The sequence below is a fragment of the Elgaria multicarinata genome, chromosome 9, assembly GCF_023053635.1.
Source record: "Elgaria multicarinata webbii isolate HBS135686 ecotype San Diego chromosome 9, rElgMul1.1.pri, whole genome shotgun sequence".
Classification (NCBI taxonomy): Eukaryota; Metazoa; Chordata; class Lepidosauria; order Squamata; family Anguidae; genus Elgaria; species Elgaria multicarinata.
In genome coordinates, this window is record NC_086179.1 from 100,252,285 (window position 1) to 100,267,920 (window position 15,636).

The 15,636-nt window shown below is 41.9% G+C and overlaps 1 protein-coding gene across 1 annotated transcript; it reads left to right on the forward strand.

Annotated features, from left to right (window-relative positions):
- Nucleotides 1–931: 931 nt before the first annotated feature.
- On the forward strand, nucleotides 932–15,138 carry FGF6 (fibroblast growth factor 6). The gene is made up of 3 exons (XM_063133440.1): nucleotides 932–1,429; nucleotides 13,539–13,642; nucleotides 14,915–15,138. The coding sequence occupies exons 1-3, from the start codon at nucleotides 1,090–1,092 to the stop codon at nucleotides 15,089–15,091; spliced, it is 621 nt and encodes a 206-aa protein (XP_062989510.1). The 5' UTR covers nucleotides 932–1,089; the 3' UTR covers nucleotides 15,092–15,138.
- Nucleotides 15,139–15,636: the final 498 nt, after the last annotated feature.

The following is a 15,636-nucleotide window of genomic DNA, read 5'->3' on the forward strand; positions in this document are numbered from 1 at the left end:
CCCTCTCTACCAGGAACAGTTGTTTTATAAAGCTATTGGGTCTTAATTGCCATTCAAGATCCAGCCACCCCAAAATACTTTGCATTAGAACTAGGGACGTTATGAGCATCCAACTGGGTCTACAAGGGCACTGGAACCCCCCGTGTCTGGCCCTCACGGACCCAGTCAGATATGCTCAGGTGCAAGGGCAGACCTGCACCTGAGTGCTCACAAACCCTCCGCAGGTGCTTGGGCTCAGGTCCACCCTCTTCTGGCCCTTCTCCCCCGCCCCCGCACATGTTTCCCCCTATTAATGCAAGGGTAAACTGATTTGGGGGGATCACAACAGGGATAGCTCACAACTATATATTGTAACACCCATATATTGTATAATTTCCACCCCCTACTATGAGGATTGCAGCTAAACTCAGAAGAATGAGGGGAATCTGAGGAGGGAGGGGCGGCGGATGACTTTAGCACGCCGGCTAATCAAAAGGTGCCGGTGCTGCATCCTGTGAGCCCTGGCTCCACTATTTAGGTCTTCAACTCAAGATGTGGCCCCTGTTAAAAATTAGTTGCTGATTAGGAACATAAACCCCATGTGAAGCACTGGCAAAGTTTTTGTTGCTTGCAGATGAGGTTCAAGCACATGTTTACATCTTCTCCAAATAAAGTAGACATTAAGGCAACTGATTGTCCAACTGCCTTTAGCACTTGCATTAATTCATTGCAGCCATCTATCCAATGGAGCTTTATTCCTATATCTAGGCTCATACAAGCGCCATGGAGGGGCATGAATTAGGGTTACACCTGTGGCAAATTTACCTGGGACAGAATGTTGATATCAGAGTGATGCCGCAACCTTTGAAATATAAAGATAGTCCATCAAATATAGCAGGCTGCCCATTTAAAACATGGTCCCCAACAGTTTGAGCAGGGCCTCTCTGCCTCCCTTCCTGACCCAACTGCTCTCAGGCTTTAATTTCACATCCAAAATCTTTCTCCACTTTCCAAAAATAAGCCACTGCCGCCATGCTGAAGGGAGAAAAACAAGAAGGGTGGTATTTTTAGGGCCATTAATTCTGACCACGTGCCCAGGAGGTGAACCGGATGGCCACTGCACAAAGACTTCTCATCACTATGTCCTGCAAAGCCAGTGTTCACTTGACGTTGCCTGCTTTTGTTCTCGTGGGGTTTCTGGCTGAGATTGTGTTATCGTATCCAGTGGCGAACAAAACAAATGGTACCCTACTGGAGAGACGATGGGAGTCTCTCTTATCCAGGTCCCTTGCTGGAATGTCAGGGGAGAAATCTGAAGCCAACTGGGAGACTGATTATTTGCTAGGAATCAAGAGACAACGGAGGCTTTACTGCAATGTGGGCATTGGGTTTCATCTCCAGATTTTTCCAGATGGACAGATAAGTGGTGTTCATGCTGAAAACCAATACAGTGAGTTGCATCACAATGTGAGATAGTTGAATTGATGTCATGTAATTGCTCTGATTTCTAATACCCTGCCTAGAATCCAAAAGCTACTGCTTGGTATTCTTAGTCTAACTACATCTGTTGCCTTTTAAAATGTTTTAGGGTTAGGGTTAGGATCAATCAGAACCTGAACCTTCCAGCTGAAACATGTCCTGAATACTTGGACAAAATTAGATACTAGCTTATTTTTACTTGGTTTGACTTTACAGCCTTGAAAAAGCGAAGGGTTTGCAACCATCTCTCATTCCGATGCTCTTCCAAGCTGCACACATGGCTGACTACCTTTTTGCATGTAGATTTGTTTTGCTGATTCTGGCATGAGTGTGCAACCTATACGCGCATGATTTTGAATCATTTCTTGCAAAAAGCTTGAGAATACTAAGAAATCTTAAAGCATGGTTTTAACCCCATATTACTGATTATTGAATTTAATCCACAAGATTAAAAGGACTGTTGTTAAAAACAAGGCTACCAATTGATTGCATGCAGTTTATACATTATTAGAAAGTACTGGGAACACTAATTTTGTGAACCACGTTGGAGAGTGAGGGGTTTTGACCAATCTTTATAAGTGGTGGGTTTATTCTGGACGTTTGTTTATGGTTTATCCCAAATGAATTGGAACCTCTTCCAAACTTGCTGAGCATGAACAGAAGACTCTAGGAGGAGCCTACTGGCTTCTGAACTAGCGCAGACAACATTACATCATTTTTACAATGTTGCCAAGATAGTATGCTCACTCTAAAGGTAGCTGATACCCTCCAACGTTACATAGATCATGCACCTATACTCATACCAAGACTCATTGGGTATTTTTTATTGCATTTCTTTATTTAAAATATCTATAGGGTGCATTTTAGGGTGAAACCTTCTCAAACCTCCTTATATTTCCTCCTACTGGATACAGTATTTGTTGTGTACTTTGCAACTATCTGTGCTGCACTGACTTCAGAAGAAAAGTGTGTTACTAAAATTATAATAAGATTTCTTTAAAGAAAATTTAAGTTTTAGATTGTTGGATGTTTTATTATGTTCTTAATGTTTTAATTTTTGTGAACCGCCCAGAGAGCTTTGGCTATTGGGTGGTATAAAAATGTAATAAATAGATAAATAAATAAATAAGAATGCTTCAAGGTGCAATCCTATGCATGTTTAGACACAAAAAAGTCCTGCAACTCCCAGCATTCCCCAGCCAGCATGACTTTGTTTGTTTAAACTTGCATAGAATCATAAAATCATAGAGTTGGAAGGGGCCTATAAGGCCATCGATTCCAACCCCCCTGCTAAATGCAGGAATCCATCCCAAAGCATCCCTGACAGATTCAGACACAGTAACAATTACAGACTGGATAAGTGGTTTGTGGGGAAGGGAGGGAAAGCAGTATACTGGCATTTTGAATGTATGCATGTATATATGTGCTAGACAGAAAAGAGAGAGAGAGAGAGAGAGAGAGAGAGATTTAACATCTAGAGACCTAGAAGAACAGGTAGAATCTTGAAGAAGACAAGTCCATATGTGTGCACACTGACAAAATCTTAACAATTTTGTGCAAAAGGCAAAATAGGGACAATTTAGAAAATGTTTTAGCAGGGAGAGCTCTAGAAAATAGTGACTATTCCAGGGAAATAAGACAGTGAAAGTATGTTTTTAATCAATAACAACAGGGAATGAAATACAAACTATATTGCCTAGTTTTCCTCGAAATGGTAAATTGTAATCAGTCAACATTTTAGGAATGCCAGTACTGAAGGTGTGGACCCAGTCAGTAATTTTGGAGCAGGGCATCTATACAAAATTATAATGATTTAAAAAAGGAATGCTGAACTATAAAAGTACTCCTAAAAGACAGATATCTTGAAAAATTTAACTGGAATAAACAGACCTTATGGAGCAAGCAGGTATGATACTGGAAGATCTGTGATGTGATCTCCCACTGTTTTCTGAAAGTTTAATAGCAACTGTGGGTACAATATCCAAATCCAGTTGGGACTGTGGTTCTGGGGACAAAGTGTTTAACTTTTTCTCCCACACCATTTTCCTCATTAAAATCCTCTCTAAATCTGTTTGTCCCATGGACATCACGTTTAGCTCTTAGTTTCTACAGAATTACTCTAAAATCTAATAGGCAATTAATTGCCTTTGTCATTTTTTTGAAAATTCCTACTAAAAATGATTAAGTTAGACTGAGAGCTTACCAGTCCAGTAACATGTATTAGGCTGTTAAGCTTGAAGCCTTACTTAATCATTTTAGTAGGAATTTAGTAGGAATTTGGAGGCAAGTTCCACTGAGTTCCGCAAGTGTGCACTGATCCTCAGCCAAGTGTACCCAGGATTACATACTTACCTGGTTTAATTAGTAAATTACCCACATTACGATTAGCTGTTAAATATATGGGACCATTTTTAGTGTGAACAAAAACGGGATGAAAATTATAGACATACTGGTTTATTTATCTCAAGCTATTGGTTCAGCATATTACTGTAATAGAGAAACAAGAAGAAAGTATTTTGGATTGTAGGTTACTTTACACTCCCTTCAATATCCACAAACTTCCTTCAATAGACGTTTGGGGCAGTCAGGTTTGCTTACTCATCACATGTCTTCCTCGTTCACATATACAAGAAGGGTGGCGATTTTGACATCAACAGAGATGGCAGTGGCCCCGTTCAGAAGACATCTTAAACCATGGCTATAACCACACTGGTTAAGCCAGAAAGATGGGCTGTGTTCAGAAGACACCTTAAACCATGGTGAATAAGGCTTTTTACCTTATTCACCATGGTTAAATCTATGGTTTAAGGCAGTGGTTCTCAACCTTCCTAATGCCGTGACTCTTTAATACAGTTCCTCATGTTGTGGTGACCCCCAACCATAACATTATTTTCGTTCTTCTCTACACAATCCATTGTCATGGGATGGTTTGCTAATGAAAATAATACATAACAATAGCTTTAATAATACAAAAGATGATACGTGACATAGTTCAGTCAATACAGTTTCCTAAGACCATCGGAAATATGTGTTTTCCAATGGTCTTTGGCGACCCCTGTGAAAGGGTCGTTCGACCCCCAAAGGGGTCCCAACCCACAGGTTGAAAACCGCTGGTTTAAGGTGTACTCTGAACACAGGCCATCTTTCTGGCTTAACCACTGTGGTTAAGCCATGGTTTAGTGTGTTGTCTGGACTAGGCTAACAATATTTTGGAAACCAAAAATGAGGACAATATGGCCACCCTCAAGGAGCCATGCCCACCCCAATACACCCACCTCCAAGGCATGGCCAACTTGACATGTCTGGCCCCCAAGGGTCATGGCCTTGGTCACATGTCTAATTCTAAACCTTACAATTAAGACAAAACTGTTCTACATAGTATGTTAATAGTAAAATAGGGTGACCATATGACCAGATTTGCCTGGGTTTTTGATGGCAAATCTGGGAGGGGGAGGGGAAATCCAGATTTTTTTCAGTCTTCCCCAGCCAAAGAGCAGCTCTAATGGGAATTAACAAAAATGCTTATAACTCTGTCATTTTTAAAGATAAAGACATGAAACTTGGCACAATGGTAGCTCTTAGGTAGGGCTTTAATCATACCAAAATTAAAACAGATCCGTTTATCCATTGATTTTTTAGGATTTTTTTTAAAATTGAGGTTTTAAAATTATTTTTAAAATCGTCATTTTTAAAGATAAAGAGATGAAACTTCATACCATGATAAGTTTTAGATAGAGCTTTAGCCACACCAAATTTGAAACACATCTGTTCATCCATTGGTTTTTTAGGAATTTTTTTAAAATTAAGGTTTTAAAATTATTATTTTTACAATCATCATTTTTAAAGATAAAGAGATGAAACTTTGCACCATGATAGATTGTAGGTAGAGCTTTAGCCACTCCAAATTTAAAACAAATCTGTTCATCCACTGATTTTTTAGAATTTTTATTAAAAATTGAGGTTTTAAAATTATTTTTTAAACCATCATTTTTAAAGATAAAGAGCTGAAAGTTGGCACCATGATAGCTTTTAGGTAGGGCTTTAGCCATACCAAATTTGAAACAGATCAGTTCATCCATTGAGTTTTAGGAATTTTTTTAAAATTTGAGGATTTAAAATTATTATTTTTAAAAAATGTTGTTTTCCATTCCACCTTCACATTGCTTCTCCTCTTTTGAGGTACATGTGGTGAGGCTCTTCGCTCCACTGCGACTGCGGGTTGCAGTTCTGTACCGCCCCCCAGGCTCGTCCTCAAAATTTATCTCTGATTTTGATTCGTGGCTGTCCTTTTTCCTCTCTGACAACTGTCCTACTCTTATCCTGGGTGATTTCAACATTCATGTGGATGACCCTCAAGATGCTGCAGCTCTACGATTTCGCTCATTATCTTCCTCTTATGATCTTAAGCTTTGGTCTGATGCACCCACACATTCCCTTGGACACTGTCTGGATCTTGTTCTCACTCGGAATTGCTCTGTGTTGGACTTTTCTACTGCTCACTTTCCGCTGTCAGATCATCACCTAGTTTCTTTCAATATTACTCATAATCCTCCTCCTTCACGTCCCGCTTCTCGCTCTTGTCGTGACTTGCAATCTATCAATTACGAGGCTTTTTCCCAGTCCCTAGCCTCCTCCCTTCCTTCTGTCTGTTCGGCTGTCTCCTTGGACTCAGCTGTCTCCTTCTTTAATTCCTCCTTATCTTCAACTCTTGATAGTCTTGCTCCATCTACAACTCGGATAGTTCGCCCTTCTCAACCCCAACCGTGGCTCACCTCTTCCCTCCGCTACCTTCGCTCTTGTTCCCGGGCAGCTGAACGCCTTTGGCGTAAGACCAGGGACCGGGCAGACTTTGTCCATTACAAATTTGTACTTTCCTCTTTCTCTTCTGCCATCTCACTGGCCAAACAGCAGTACTACTCAACGCTGATCCAGTCAAATGCTAGGCATCCTCAGCGGCTCTTTGCGTCCTTCAATTCTCTTCTGAAGCCTAATCCGCCATCTCTCCCCGCCTCTCTGTCTGCTAACAACTTTGCCTCTTTTTTCAATGCTAAAATCCAAACTATCCGCTCTGATCTGGCCAGCTCTGCTCCTCTTCCAGTTCCTGTTCCTCATCTGTCAGCTCCTCCTGCAAATTTCTCTGCGTTTCCTTCGGTCTCTGCGGATGAACTGTCTACAATACTCCGCTCTTCAAAGCCTTCCACTTGTTCTCGTGATCCGATTCCTTCTCGCGTCTTTATTAATCTTATTCCTGCTATCCTCCCTTCCTTGCTACATATTATTAATCTTTCTCTGTCCTCTGGTTCATTTCCTTCTGCTTTTAAACATGCTACAGTCTCTCCCATTCTCAAGAAACCTACTCTTGATAGGCTATCTCTGTCTAACTACCGACCTGTCTCTTTGTTGCCGTTTGTTTCAAAGATCCTGGAGCGTGCGGTCTACTCTCGCTGTCTTGACTTTCTTTCTAGTAACTCTGCTTTGGATCCATTTCAATCTGGATTCCGTCCTCTGCATTCCACCGAAACAGCCCTTACTAAGATCACCAATGATCTCCTTACTGCCAAGTCTAAAGGCCATTATTCCGTTCTTATTCTCCTTGATCTAACTGCAGCCTTTGACACGGTTGATCATGATCTTCTCTTAGATTCCCTTCATGACCTTGGATTTTGTGGCTCTGTCTATAACTGGTTTGCCTCCTATCTAGCGGGTCGCTCCTTCAGCGTGTTGACTAATGGCAGCTCGTCTTCCTCCTTTCCCCTTTCAGTAGGGGTTCCGCAAGGCTCGGTGCTTGGCCCGTTGTTGTTTTCCTTATACATGTTGCCCTTGGGCAAGCTTATTCAATCTCATGGTCTCCAATATCATCTGTACGCCGATGATACACAACTATATCTGTCATCTCCGGAACTTTCTCCTGATGTTCACGATCGTATCTCGGCATGTCTTTCAGATATCTCAGCTTGGCTGCTTCATCGTCGCTTGAAGCTTAACATGGCAAAGACTGAATTGCTTGTTTTTCCTCCTAAACCTTCTCCTCATCTCTCATTCTCTCTTACTGTCAATGATGTTACGCTTACTCCGGTCAAGGAAGCTCGTAGTCTTGGCTTTATCTTCGACTCCTCGCTCTCCTTTATTCCTCATATTGAGGCAGTAGCTAAATCTTGTCGATTTTTCCTGTATAATATTGCCAGGATTCGATCATTTTTGTCTGTCTCTTCTGCCAAGACGCTTGTTCATGCACTGGTTATTTCACGGTTGGACTACTGCAACCTTCTTCTCTCTGGCCTTCCTTCTTCTCACATCAGCCCGTTGGTTTCTGTTCACCACTCTGCCGCAAAGATCATCTTCTTAGCACGCCGCTCCGACCATGTTACTCCGCTTCTGAAATCTCTTCATTGGCTTCCAATTCACTTCAGAATCCAATATAAACTTCTCCTGTTAACCTTCAAAGCTTTTCACGGTCTAGCTCCTTCCTATCTCTCCTCTCTCATCTCACACTATTGCCCCGCTCGTGCTCTCCGCTCCTCTGATGCCATGTTTCTCGCCTGCCCAAGGGCCTCTACTTCCCTTGCTCGGCTTCGTCCATTTTCGTCTGCTGCCCCTTACGCCTGGAACGCTCTTCCAGAACATTTGAGAACTACAAGTTCAACCACAGCTTTTAAAGCTCAACTAAAAACTTTTCTTTTTCCTAAAGCTTTTAAAACTTGATGTTGTGCAGACTTCTACTGTTACTTTCTACTGTTAGTTTTTCCCTACCCTGTGCCTGCTTACCCTTCCCTGTACCTGTTGGCATTCTCTTCCCCTCCTTATTGTTTTACTATGATTTTATTAGATTGTAAGCCTATGCGGCAGAGTCTTGCTATTTACTGTTTTACTCTGTACAGCACCATGTACATTGATGGTGCTATATAAATAAATAATAATAATAATAATAATTAAAGATAAAGAGATGAAACTTGGCACCATGATAGCTCTTAACAAGGATTTTTGCTATGCCAAGTTTGAATCAGATCTGTTCATTAGGGGTGTGCACGGACCCCCCGCTCCGCTTCACTTGCAGATCCGCCATTTCCCGGATCAGGCCACTCCGCCCCACCCCCGCTCCGCCCACTTCCGCTCCACTCCGCTTGGAGCTCCAGATCCGGATCGGAGCTCCGTTTTTCCCCCTATAGGGTTGCATTGAAAGCTAAAAAATTATACAACTTTTTTTCTGTTCAAGTTAGAAACCTCACGTTTGGCACCATGACACCTCATGGGGGTATACACACGCACACCAAGTTTCAAAGCAATCCCATCATCCCCTGACTTTTGGGGAATTTTTGAAAATCGGGCACCCCATTCACACCCCTTTCCATAGCTCCGTCAATTTGCACGTTAGAAACCTCAAACACGCCACCATGAAAGCTTATCCAGGGATACATACGCATGCCGAGACTCAAGGCAGTCCCTTCATCCCCTGATTTTTGGGGAATTTATGAAAATCCAACACCCCTTTCCATAGCTCCGTCAATTTTGCACGTTAAAAAAAACCCTCAAACTCACCACCATGACAGCTTATCCAGGGATACATACGCACGCCGAGACTCAAGGCAGTCCCATCATCCCCTGTTTTTTGGCGGGGCTTAAACCTGCAAAATTTGGAACTTCCAAAACTCCAAGTGAGCGCAGGAAGGACTTCTCCCCTGAGTCAAAGCCACACACACACAACATCCCTGCGAGGTGGGCAGGGGAGGAGGGAGGGAAGGCAGGCAGGCAGGCATGCAGCTGGCATTTCTGAGGGCATAAGGAAGTGAGCCAAGGATAAGCCAGTAATGCATATAAAATGGAATAAATCAATAAATAAACAAAGGAGGGGTGGAATTAAAAGCAGCAGTGTTGCTCAATAAACAGCAAGAAGAATTTTTTTAAAAAGGCTATATCTGTCTTTTACCAGCAATAGGGGGACGTGCCCGGGGGAGGGGGAAGTAGCTGCCAGTTCAACTCAAGACAGCCATTGCTTCACCACGAGAGCTCTAAGAAGCAAACGCTCACTTCAACTCATAACAGGCATCACTCCACCACTAAGAAATGAACGCTCACTTCGACTCATGATAGGCATTGCTCCACCGTTTTACTCTCTTTGGAAGGCTCTAATGGCCTTCCAGTGTAGGAGAGAGTGGGGGCACGTCCACGATGAGATGCCCTAGGGGAGCTCATCCCCTTGCACCACATCTTTTCAGTTGTTCCCCAAAGTTAGGGTGGGGAGCAGTGCTGTGTTTCTATCTCTTATTCTTGGCTTAGTATATGATTTCAGGTTGTGTTTGTGCATTTGGTGGGGCTACTGTGTTAAAAAACACTGGGAAAAGTCCGTTCAGATGAAGAAAGAGAAGTTTCCCAGAATCCCAAGTTACCCGTTTTGCCTATGCCCTCCTCTAACTTTGGGATCATGTGATCATGACCGGGAGCTGACTCTGCCCCTCAGCCCTTTGAAAAAGGTATTTTTCCCGCCGATTTTTAAAAAAATTCTAGCGCGCGACCCGCACGACGCAGAGAAGTGAGAGTAGTCTCAAAATGACCCCCATCCACGACTCTCTGAGCACAAGAATTTTCAGAATGATAGCTTAAAAACCAACCCAGTTATGCCCGAGTCTTTCCCGCAATGCAATCCTATGGGCGAAAAGCCGAAAACGCCGTTTGAGCCGCGCGGTTGACCCGATTTTCAAAAAAATATAGCACGCGACCCGCACGACGCAGAGAGGTGAGAGTGGTCTCAAAATGACCCCCATCCACGACTCTCTGAGCACAAGAATTTCCAGAACGATAGCTTCAAAAAGAATGTAGTTATCCGCGATTATTTGCCACAATGCAATCCTATCGTGAAATGTTTTCAAGATGGCGATCGGAGCACTCCGCGGAAACCGGAGTGCTCCGAAAATGGCCGCTTCTCTTCGCCTTGCTTCTAGGGGTCCGCGGTCCGCTCCTACTCCGCCTCTGGGTAAGGCGGAGCAGGCCAATCCGCTACTGCTTCTACGCTCCTAATCGGAGCGGATCACACCCCTACTGCATTCAGGGGATCTTCAGTCTTTAGGTAAAAGGTCCTGGGCAAGCAGTTTCCTGTTTAAAGTATTGGGCAAAAGGCAGGATATAAATAATAATAATAATAATAATAATAATAATAATAATAATAATAATAAGAGTCACCAGACATGACCAAGCAATAACCTGCAATAAGCAATGTCCCAAGCCACAAGTGTGCAGCCTTTGACTTTGAGGGAGAGAGCGAGAGAGAGAGAGAGAGATTGTTTGAGACTGGAGGCTTTGCTTTGTCTGCAATGACTTAGAGCGAGAGACAACAGAAGCTGCACAGACAACCCAGAGACATCTATTGTAACTTAGCCCCATGGTGCTGGCATGAAACGCAGGGCATTAGGAAGAGGGTCTCAGAGTTGCATGTTTGTGCAGGAAGTAGACAGGATAAGTGTGAATGGGCAAAGTAGTGTTCACTGCCACAACACCCACCCTAATGTTAGAGTAGGGAAACTTGTGACAATTATACACAAGCTTTTTTAAAAAATTGAAATTTTAAAAAGCCAACCATCCAGCCGGCCAGTAGCAAACCCTGTTAACAACAGCAGCAGCTTGCAATGAATGAAGATACAGTCAGAAAAGATATTTGAGGGAAGGGGAGAATGTAACACACAGAGTATAGCAGAAGCTTCAAAGTACAGCAAAACCTACAAAAGTAGGAGTGAGTGAAGTTAATTTCAGATACATTGAATCTCTCCCTTGTTCTTTATTTCAGTGATTTTAATATTAAGATGTTACGAAGAACAAATTTGTCTTAAATGTGTGCTGTAAAATCAGACATGTGACCTATGTTTGGGTGGGCACTCCCCCTTGGTACTGGACACGCCCCTTGGGGCTGACCATGTTGTCCTCCTTTTTGGTTTCCAAAATATGGTCACCCTAATTAAAATTACTGAAATAAAGAACAAGTGAGACATTCAACGTACCAGAAACTTAGACCCAAAATAAAACATGGTAGCGAGCTCTCTGCCAAACACCCTAGCCACAGGATAACATTACAAACAAAGAATTTATATGTTCTAAGATGTACCACACTAAAGAAGTTACTAAGAACTCTTGCAAAATAAAAGTCAACATTTTAGAAATGCAAACCTAGCTTTCAGTCTTTGCACAGTCTGAAGAAGAAGAAAACAAACAAACAGAACAACCCTAAAATGTATTTTAAAATGATTTAAAAGCAACTACAGAGATTTCTACGAGGTTAAGATCCTTCAGAATTATTTATAGTCGGTCTGGGGGTTCCATGTACAAAAAAGGTGTATTTTGAAAAAAATCACAACATACTGTACAGGTTTTACAAGGAAGAGATCCCATTATATTCTTCTCACATTTTTGGCCTTGCTGCTTGTGTCACATTATGAGAATGCGTGTGTAAACCTTATACTCTTCGGTGGGGGGGGGGGACTAAACAAAAAACAAACCACCCTGGCCAAAGCTTGAATAACAACATTGCTTTTGTTTCGGACGGTGTAAAAGAACGGAACGGAACAGGCTGGAGCAACCCCTTCATATTAATAAAAAACCATACCAAAAACAGTGGCATGTGTTAGCAACACTTGGGAACAATATTTTAGGACTAAAACCATTGCAATATTATATCACTATTAACCCCAGAACTCCCAAAACAACATCCGGAACAGAATGGGACAGCTGGAACGGCCATTTCTGAACGAGCGATATCAACCAAACTCACCAGTCACACATAACTCCATGGCAGGGATGCAATAAGCCACAAAACGTCCAAAGAAACTGCGTTCCGATACCCGTTCCGCGCATAGCACATATTATGCAAAACGGGCCGGAACAGCAGCTTCCAAGTGAGGAAAGTTAACCAAACTCACCAGTCACACATTACTAGGTGAGTCTGATACAATAAGCTCCAAATATTGCACCCAAATCACGTTCCGATACCCGTTCCGGGCCAAAGTCCATATTGCTCAAAACGGACCGTAACAGTAGCTTCAAATGAGGCAAGTCAACCAAACTCACCAAACGCACATTCTATATTGTATTAATTTTCCTTGGGTAACTATAAAAAGGCAATCTTTTATTTATTTATGTATGTATTTGAATTTATAAACCACCCTTTATCCACAAGGGATTCCAGGGCACTGTTTACAACATTGTAAAAAGCAAGTACAATATAAAAAACATACAATTACAAATTAAGAAACAAACAACCTTCTTCAACCAGCAAATGGACAATACAACAAACAATTACATTTTAACAAATAAAACATTAAAAAAACCATTACATTTAATTTTTAAAATACTAAAATTCTAATGTTAGTACAAAAACCAAAACTAAATCTGAGCAACCATACCACCTTTCAAAAGTTTTATCTCCTTTCAAATGGATTCCAATGTCAGGGTGCCACCACAGAGAAGGCCCTCTCCTTTGTAAATGCATAGTGTATTTCAACCCCAGAGGGTTTTCAGAGAAGGGCCTTCTCCAAAGATCTTAATGCATGGGCAGAATAATTTGAGAGGAGGCGGTCCTTCAGGTATTTGGGTCCCACGCTATTAAGGGCTTTAAAGTTGATAATCAACACCTTGATTTAGACTAGTAGTGAATAGAAAGCCTATATAATTCCTTCAGAATTGGTGCATTATGGTGCCATTGAGACTAACCACTCATTAAGTAGCACAAGCTGCAGTTACTTAACTGCCTTCAAGAGCAGACACACATGTAATGCATTGCAGTAACCGAAACTGAATGTTACCAGGATATGAGCCACTCTGGCAAGCCAATCCCTATCCAGGCAAGGCTAAAGCTGATGAACCGGCTGTAGCTGGTAAAAGATGCTTTGAGTCACCACGGCCACTTGGCTTTCTAGTGACAGTGCGGGATCAAGAAGCACCCCCAAGCAGTGCAACTGCTACTTGACAGTAGTGCAACCCCACCAAATCAGAACAACAGCTTCCTGGATGTGGGAATCACCAACCCACAGTGCCTCTATCTTGGCAAAATTCATTTTCAATTTATTGGCCCTCATCATTGCACCTGTCTGCTTCTTTAGATCTCTTGGAAATGTCAACAGTAGAACGAGGTGTGGTTAGTCTGTTTGGTGTGAGAAGCACTCTCTTCATTGCAATGAACACCAAAGGAAGATTATATGGCACAGTAAGTATGGATGAAGTCTGGTTTTTAATCATTGAAATAATAATTTGTGAAATAAATATTTATTCAGAACTCAGGAGCAAGTCTATATGCTGGTTCCCAGATGGACACCCACTCCCTTGCAATAAACAACCTAGGCCTCTCCATTGTTTGTTGTGACATATGAACCTGGAATTCTAGGTTGTTGGTGGATGGACAACCCAACATCTGAACCCATGATTCATGTTGGGGGACGAGTTTGTTCATGCTAGGAGACCAACAACTCAGAGTTCCAGGTCCGGATGTCATGATAAACAACCCAGGGATGGGGGCATCCCTGGATCCAAAGTATTATGTGATTAGTTCTGCATGGCCAAGGGGGGATTTTAAACTCCCCCGCCCCAAACAACAACTGGTAAAAGATGATCTGAGTCACCAAAGCCACTTGAGTTTCTAGTGACAACATTGGGTCAAGAAGCACTCCCAAGCAGCTCTCCTGTTCCTTCACAGGAGTATAACCCAATGCTACATGGTAACCCTTTAAAAATAAAACACTAAGGGGAGTCTCTGAAAAATCGCCTATCCTCCGAACCAGTATGGCAATAGGTGTTGCTATTTTTGCCTTCTCCTGGAATGTGCACTCTCAGACAGAATAGCAGCAGGGATATGGGCCCAGGAGTTGGTTGTCTACCTGGAAACCATGGGATATTAACAGATTTGCCTGGTAATAAGTAGTTTTTCCCCACCTAGAATATTTATTTGATTAATTTATATATTTCCACCAATGTGTGTTTATTTATTAAATGCATACCCTTCCAATATTGTATATGGTACTCTATAGAGTTCCCACTCTGAAGTAAGACAGTAGGGGAATAAAAGGGCAGTATCCAAAGGTGACATTCCACAAACTCAAATTGTGTTAGTGCAGCTCCCCTGCATCTTCCTGTTGCACAAGCAGTTACCCTTACACTTATGCAACAGATTTCACAACTGGTCACACAACAGGTGCCAAGCCGTAGTGCAACAGCTTTCACAATGGATTGTACAATGGGTGCAAAGTGACAATTGGCTGCACAAGCAGAATGGGTTGCGCAAGTATAATGCAAAAGTGCTTGCTCAAATCTAACTTTAGTTGGATCGTTCTCTTGTGCATAGTTCAGAGCCTAGTTTCCACTGTCTCAGTTGGATACTGCCCAAAGACAGAGGGGAACAGGACAGGCCACACAAGATGATGAATCTGAGGAGATGCAGGTAGATGCTGCGACCATACTATGTTTCTTTCTTTTCTCCATTCAGGCAACTTTTCAAGATGAATGCAAATTCAAAGAAACCCTACTTCCTAATAACTACAATGCCTACGAATCATTCATGTACAAAGGTTTCTACATAGCTCTCAGCAAATATGGGAGAGTGAAAAGAGGAAATAAAGTCTCTCTTGCTCAGACTGTCACACACTTTTTACCCAGACTATGAAGACCAGAGTAAAGTGTACTAAACTAGTCTAATTTAGTTTGCACATGTGAATAATTCTCCTGGGTAAAGAATATATGTATATTTGGATAAAATAATTTGTACAGGTTCCATTACACAAAGCTTACAACATTGTGGCAATTCTCTAAACTTATTACAAAGCTCTCAGGATAGGAGACACTAGCACTTTGTCTAATTTTATTTATAGTGAGATTTTTGAATTTACAAAAAAATGCATAAGGCCTGCAGAATTGCTGTCTAGTTCAACATGTGTGCTTGTCACAAGTGCTATTATTTTATTTGGCTGAGTAACAGCAGATAGCAGAGATTTTTAGTAACATTACAGATCATTTTCCATTTATGTTAAACCATAACTTTTTGCTTAGGAGCATTTATAGATTAAGCTCATTATATTAAATTAAGGATTTTCAAGATGTTTTCCCAGGAACCCAGGGATTTCTTGGGAGTTTTATGTGGGATTTCTCAGTGAGAAGAAATATATGAGAAGTTTCTCTGAAAGGCAATTTAGCACCACTACTAATTTCCCC

Bases quoted from the DNA above. Each gene is read 5' to 3' on its own strand.
- FGF6 (XM_063133440.1), top strand. From the start codon at position 1,090: ATGGCCACTGCACAAAGACTTCTCATCACTATGTCCTGCAAAGCCAGT. The intron at 1,430-13,538 runs GTGAGTTGCATC...CTGCTTCTTTAG, and splicing joins TCATGCTGAAAACCAATACA to ATCTCTTGGAAATGTCAACA. The intron at 13,643-14,914 runs GTAAGTATGGAT...TTCTCCATTCAG, and splicing joins AAGGAAGATTATATGGCACA to GCAACTTTTCAAGATGAATG.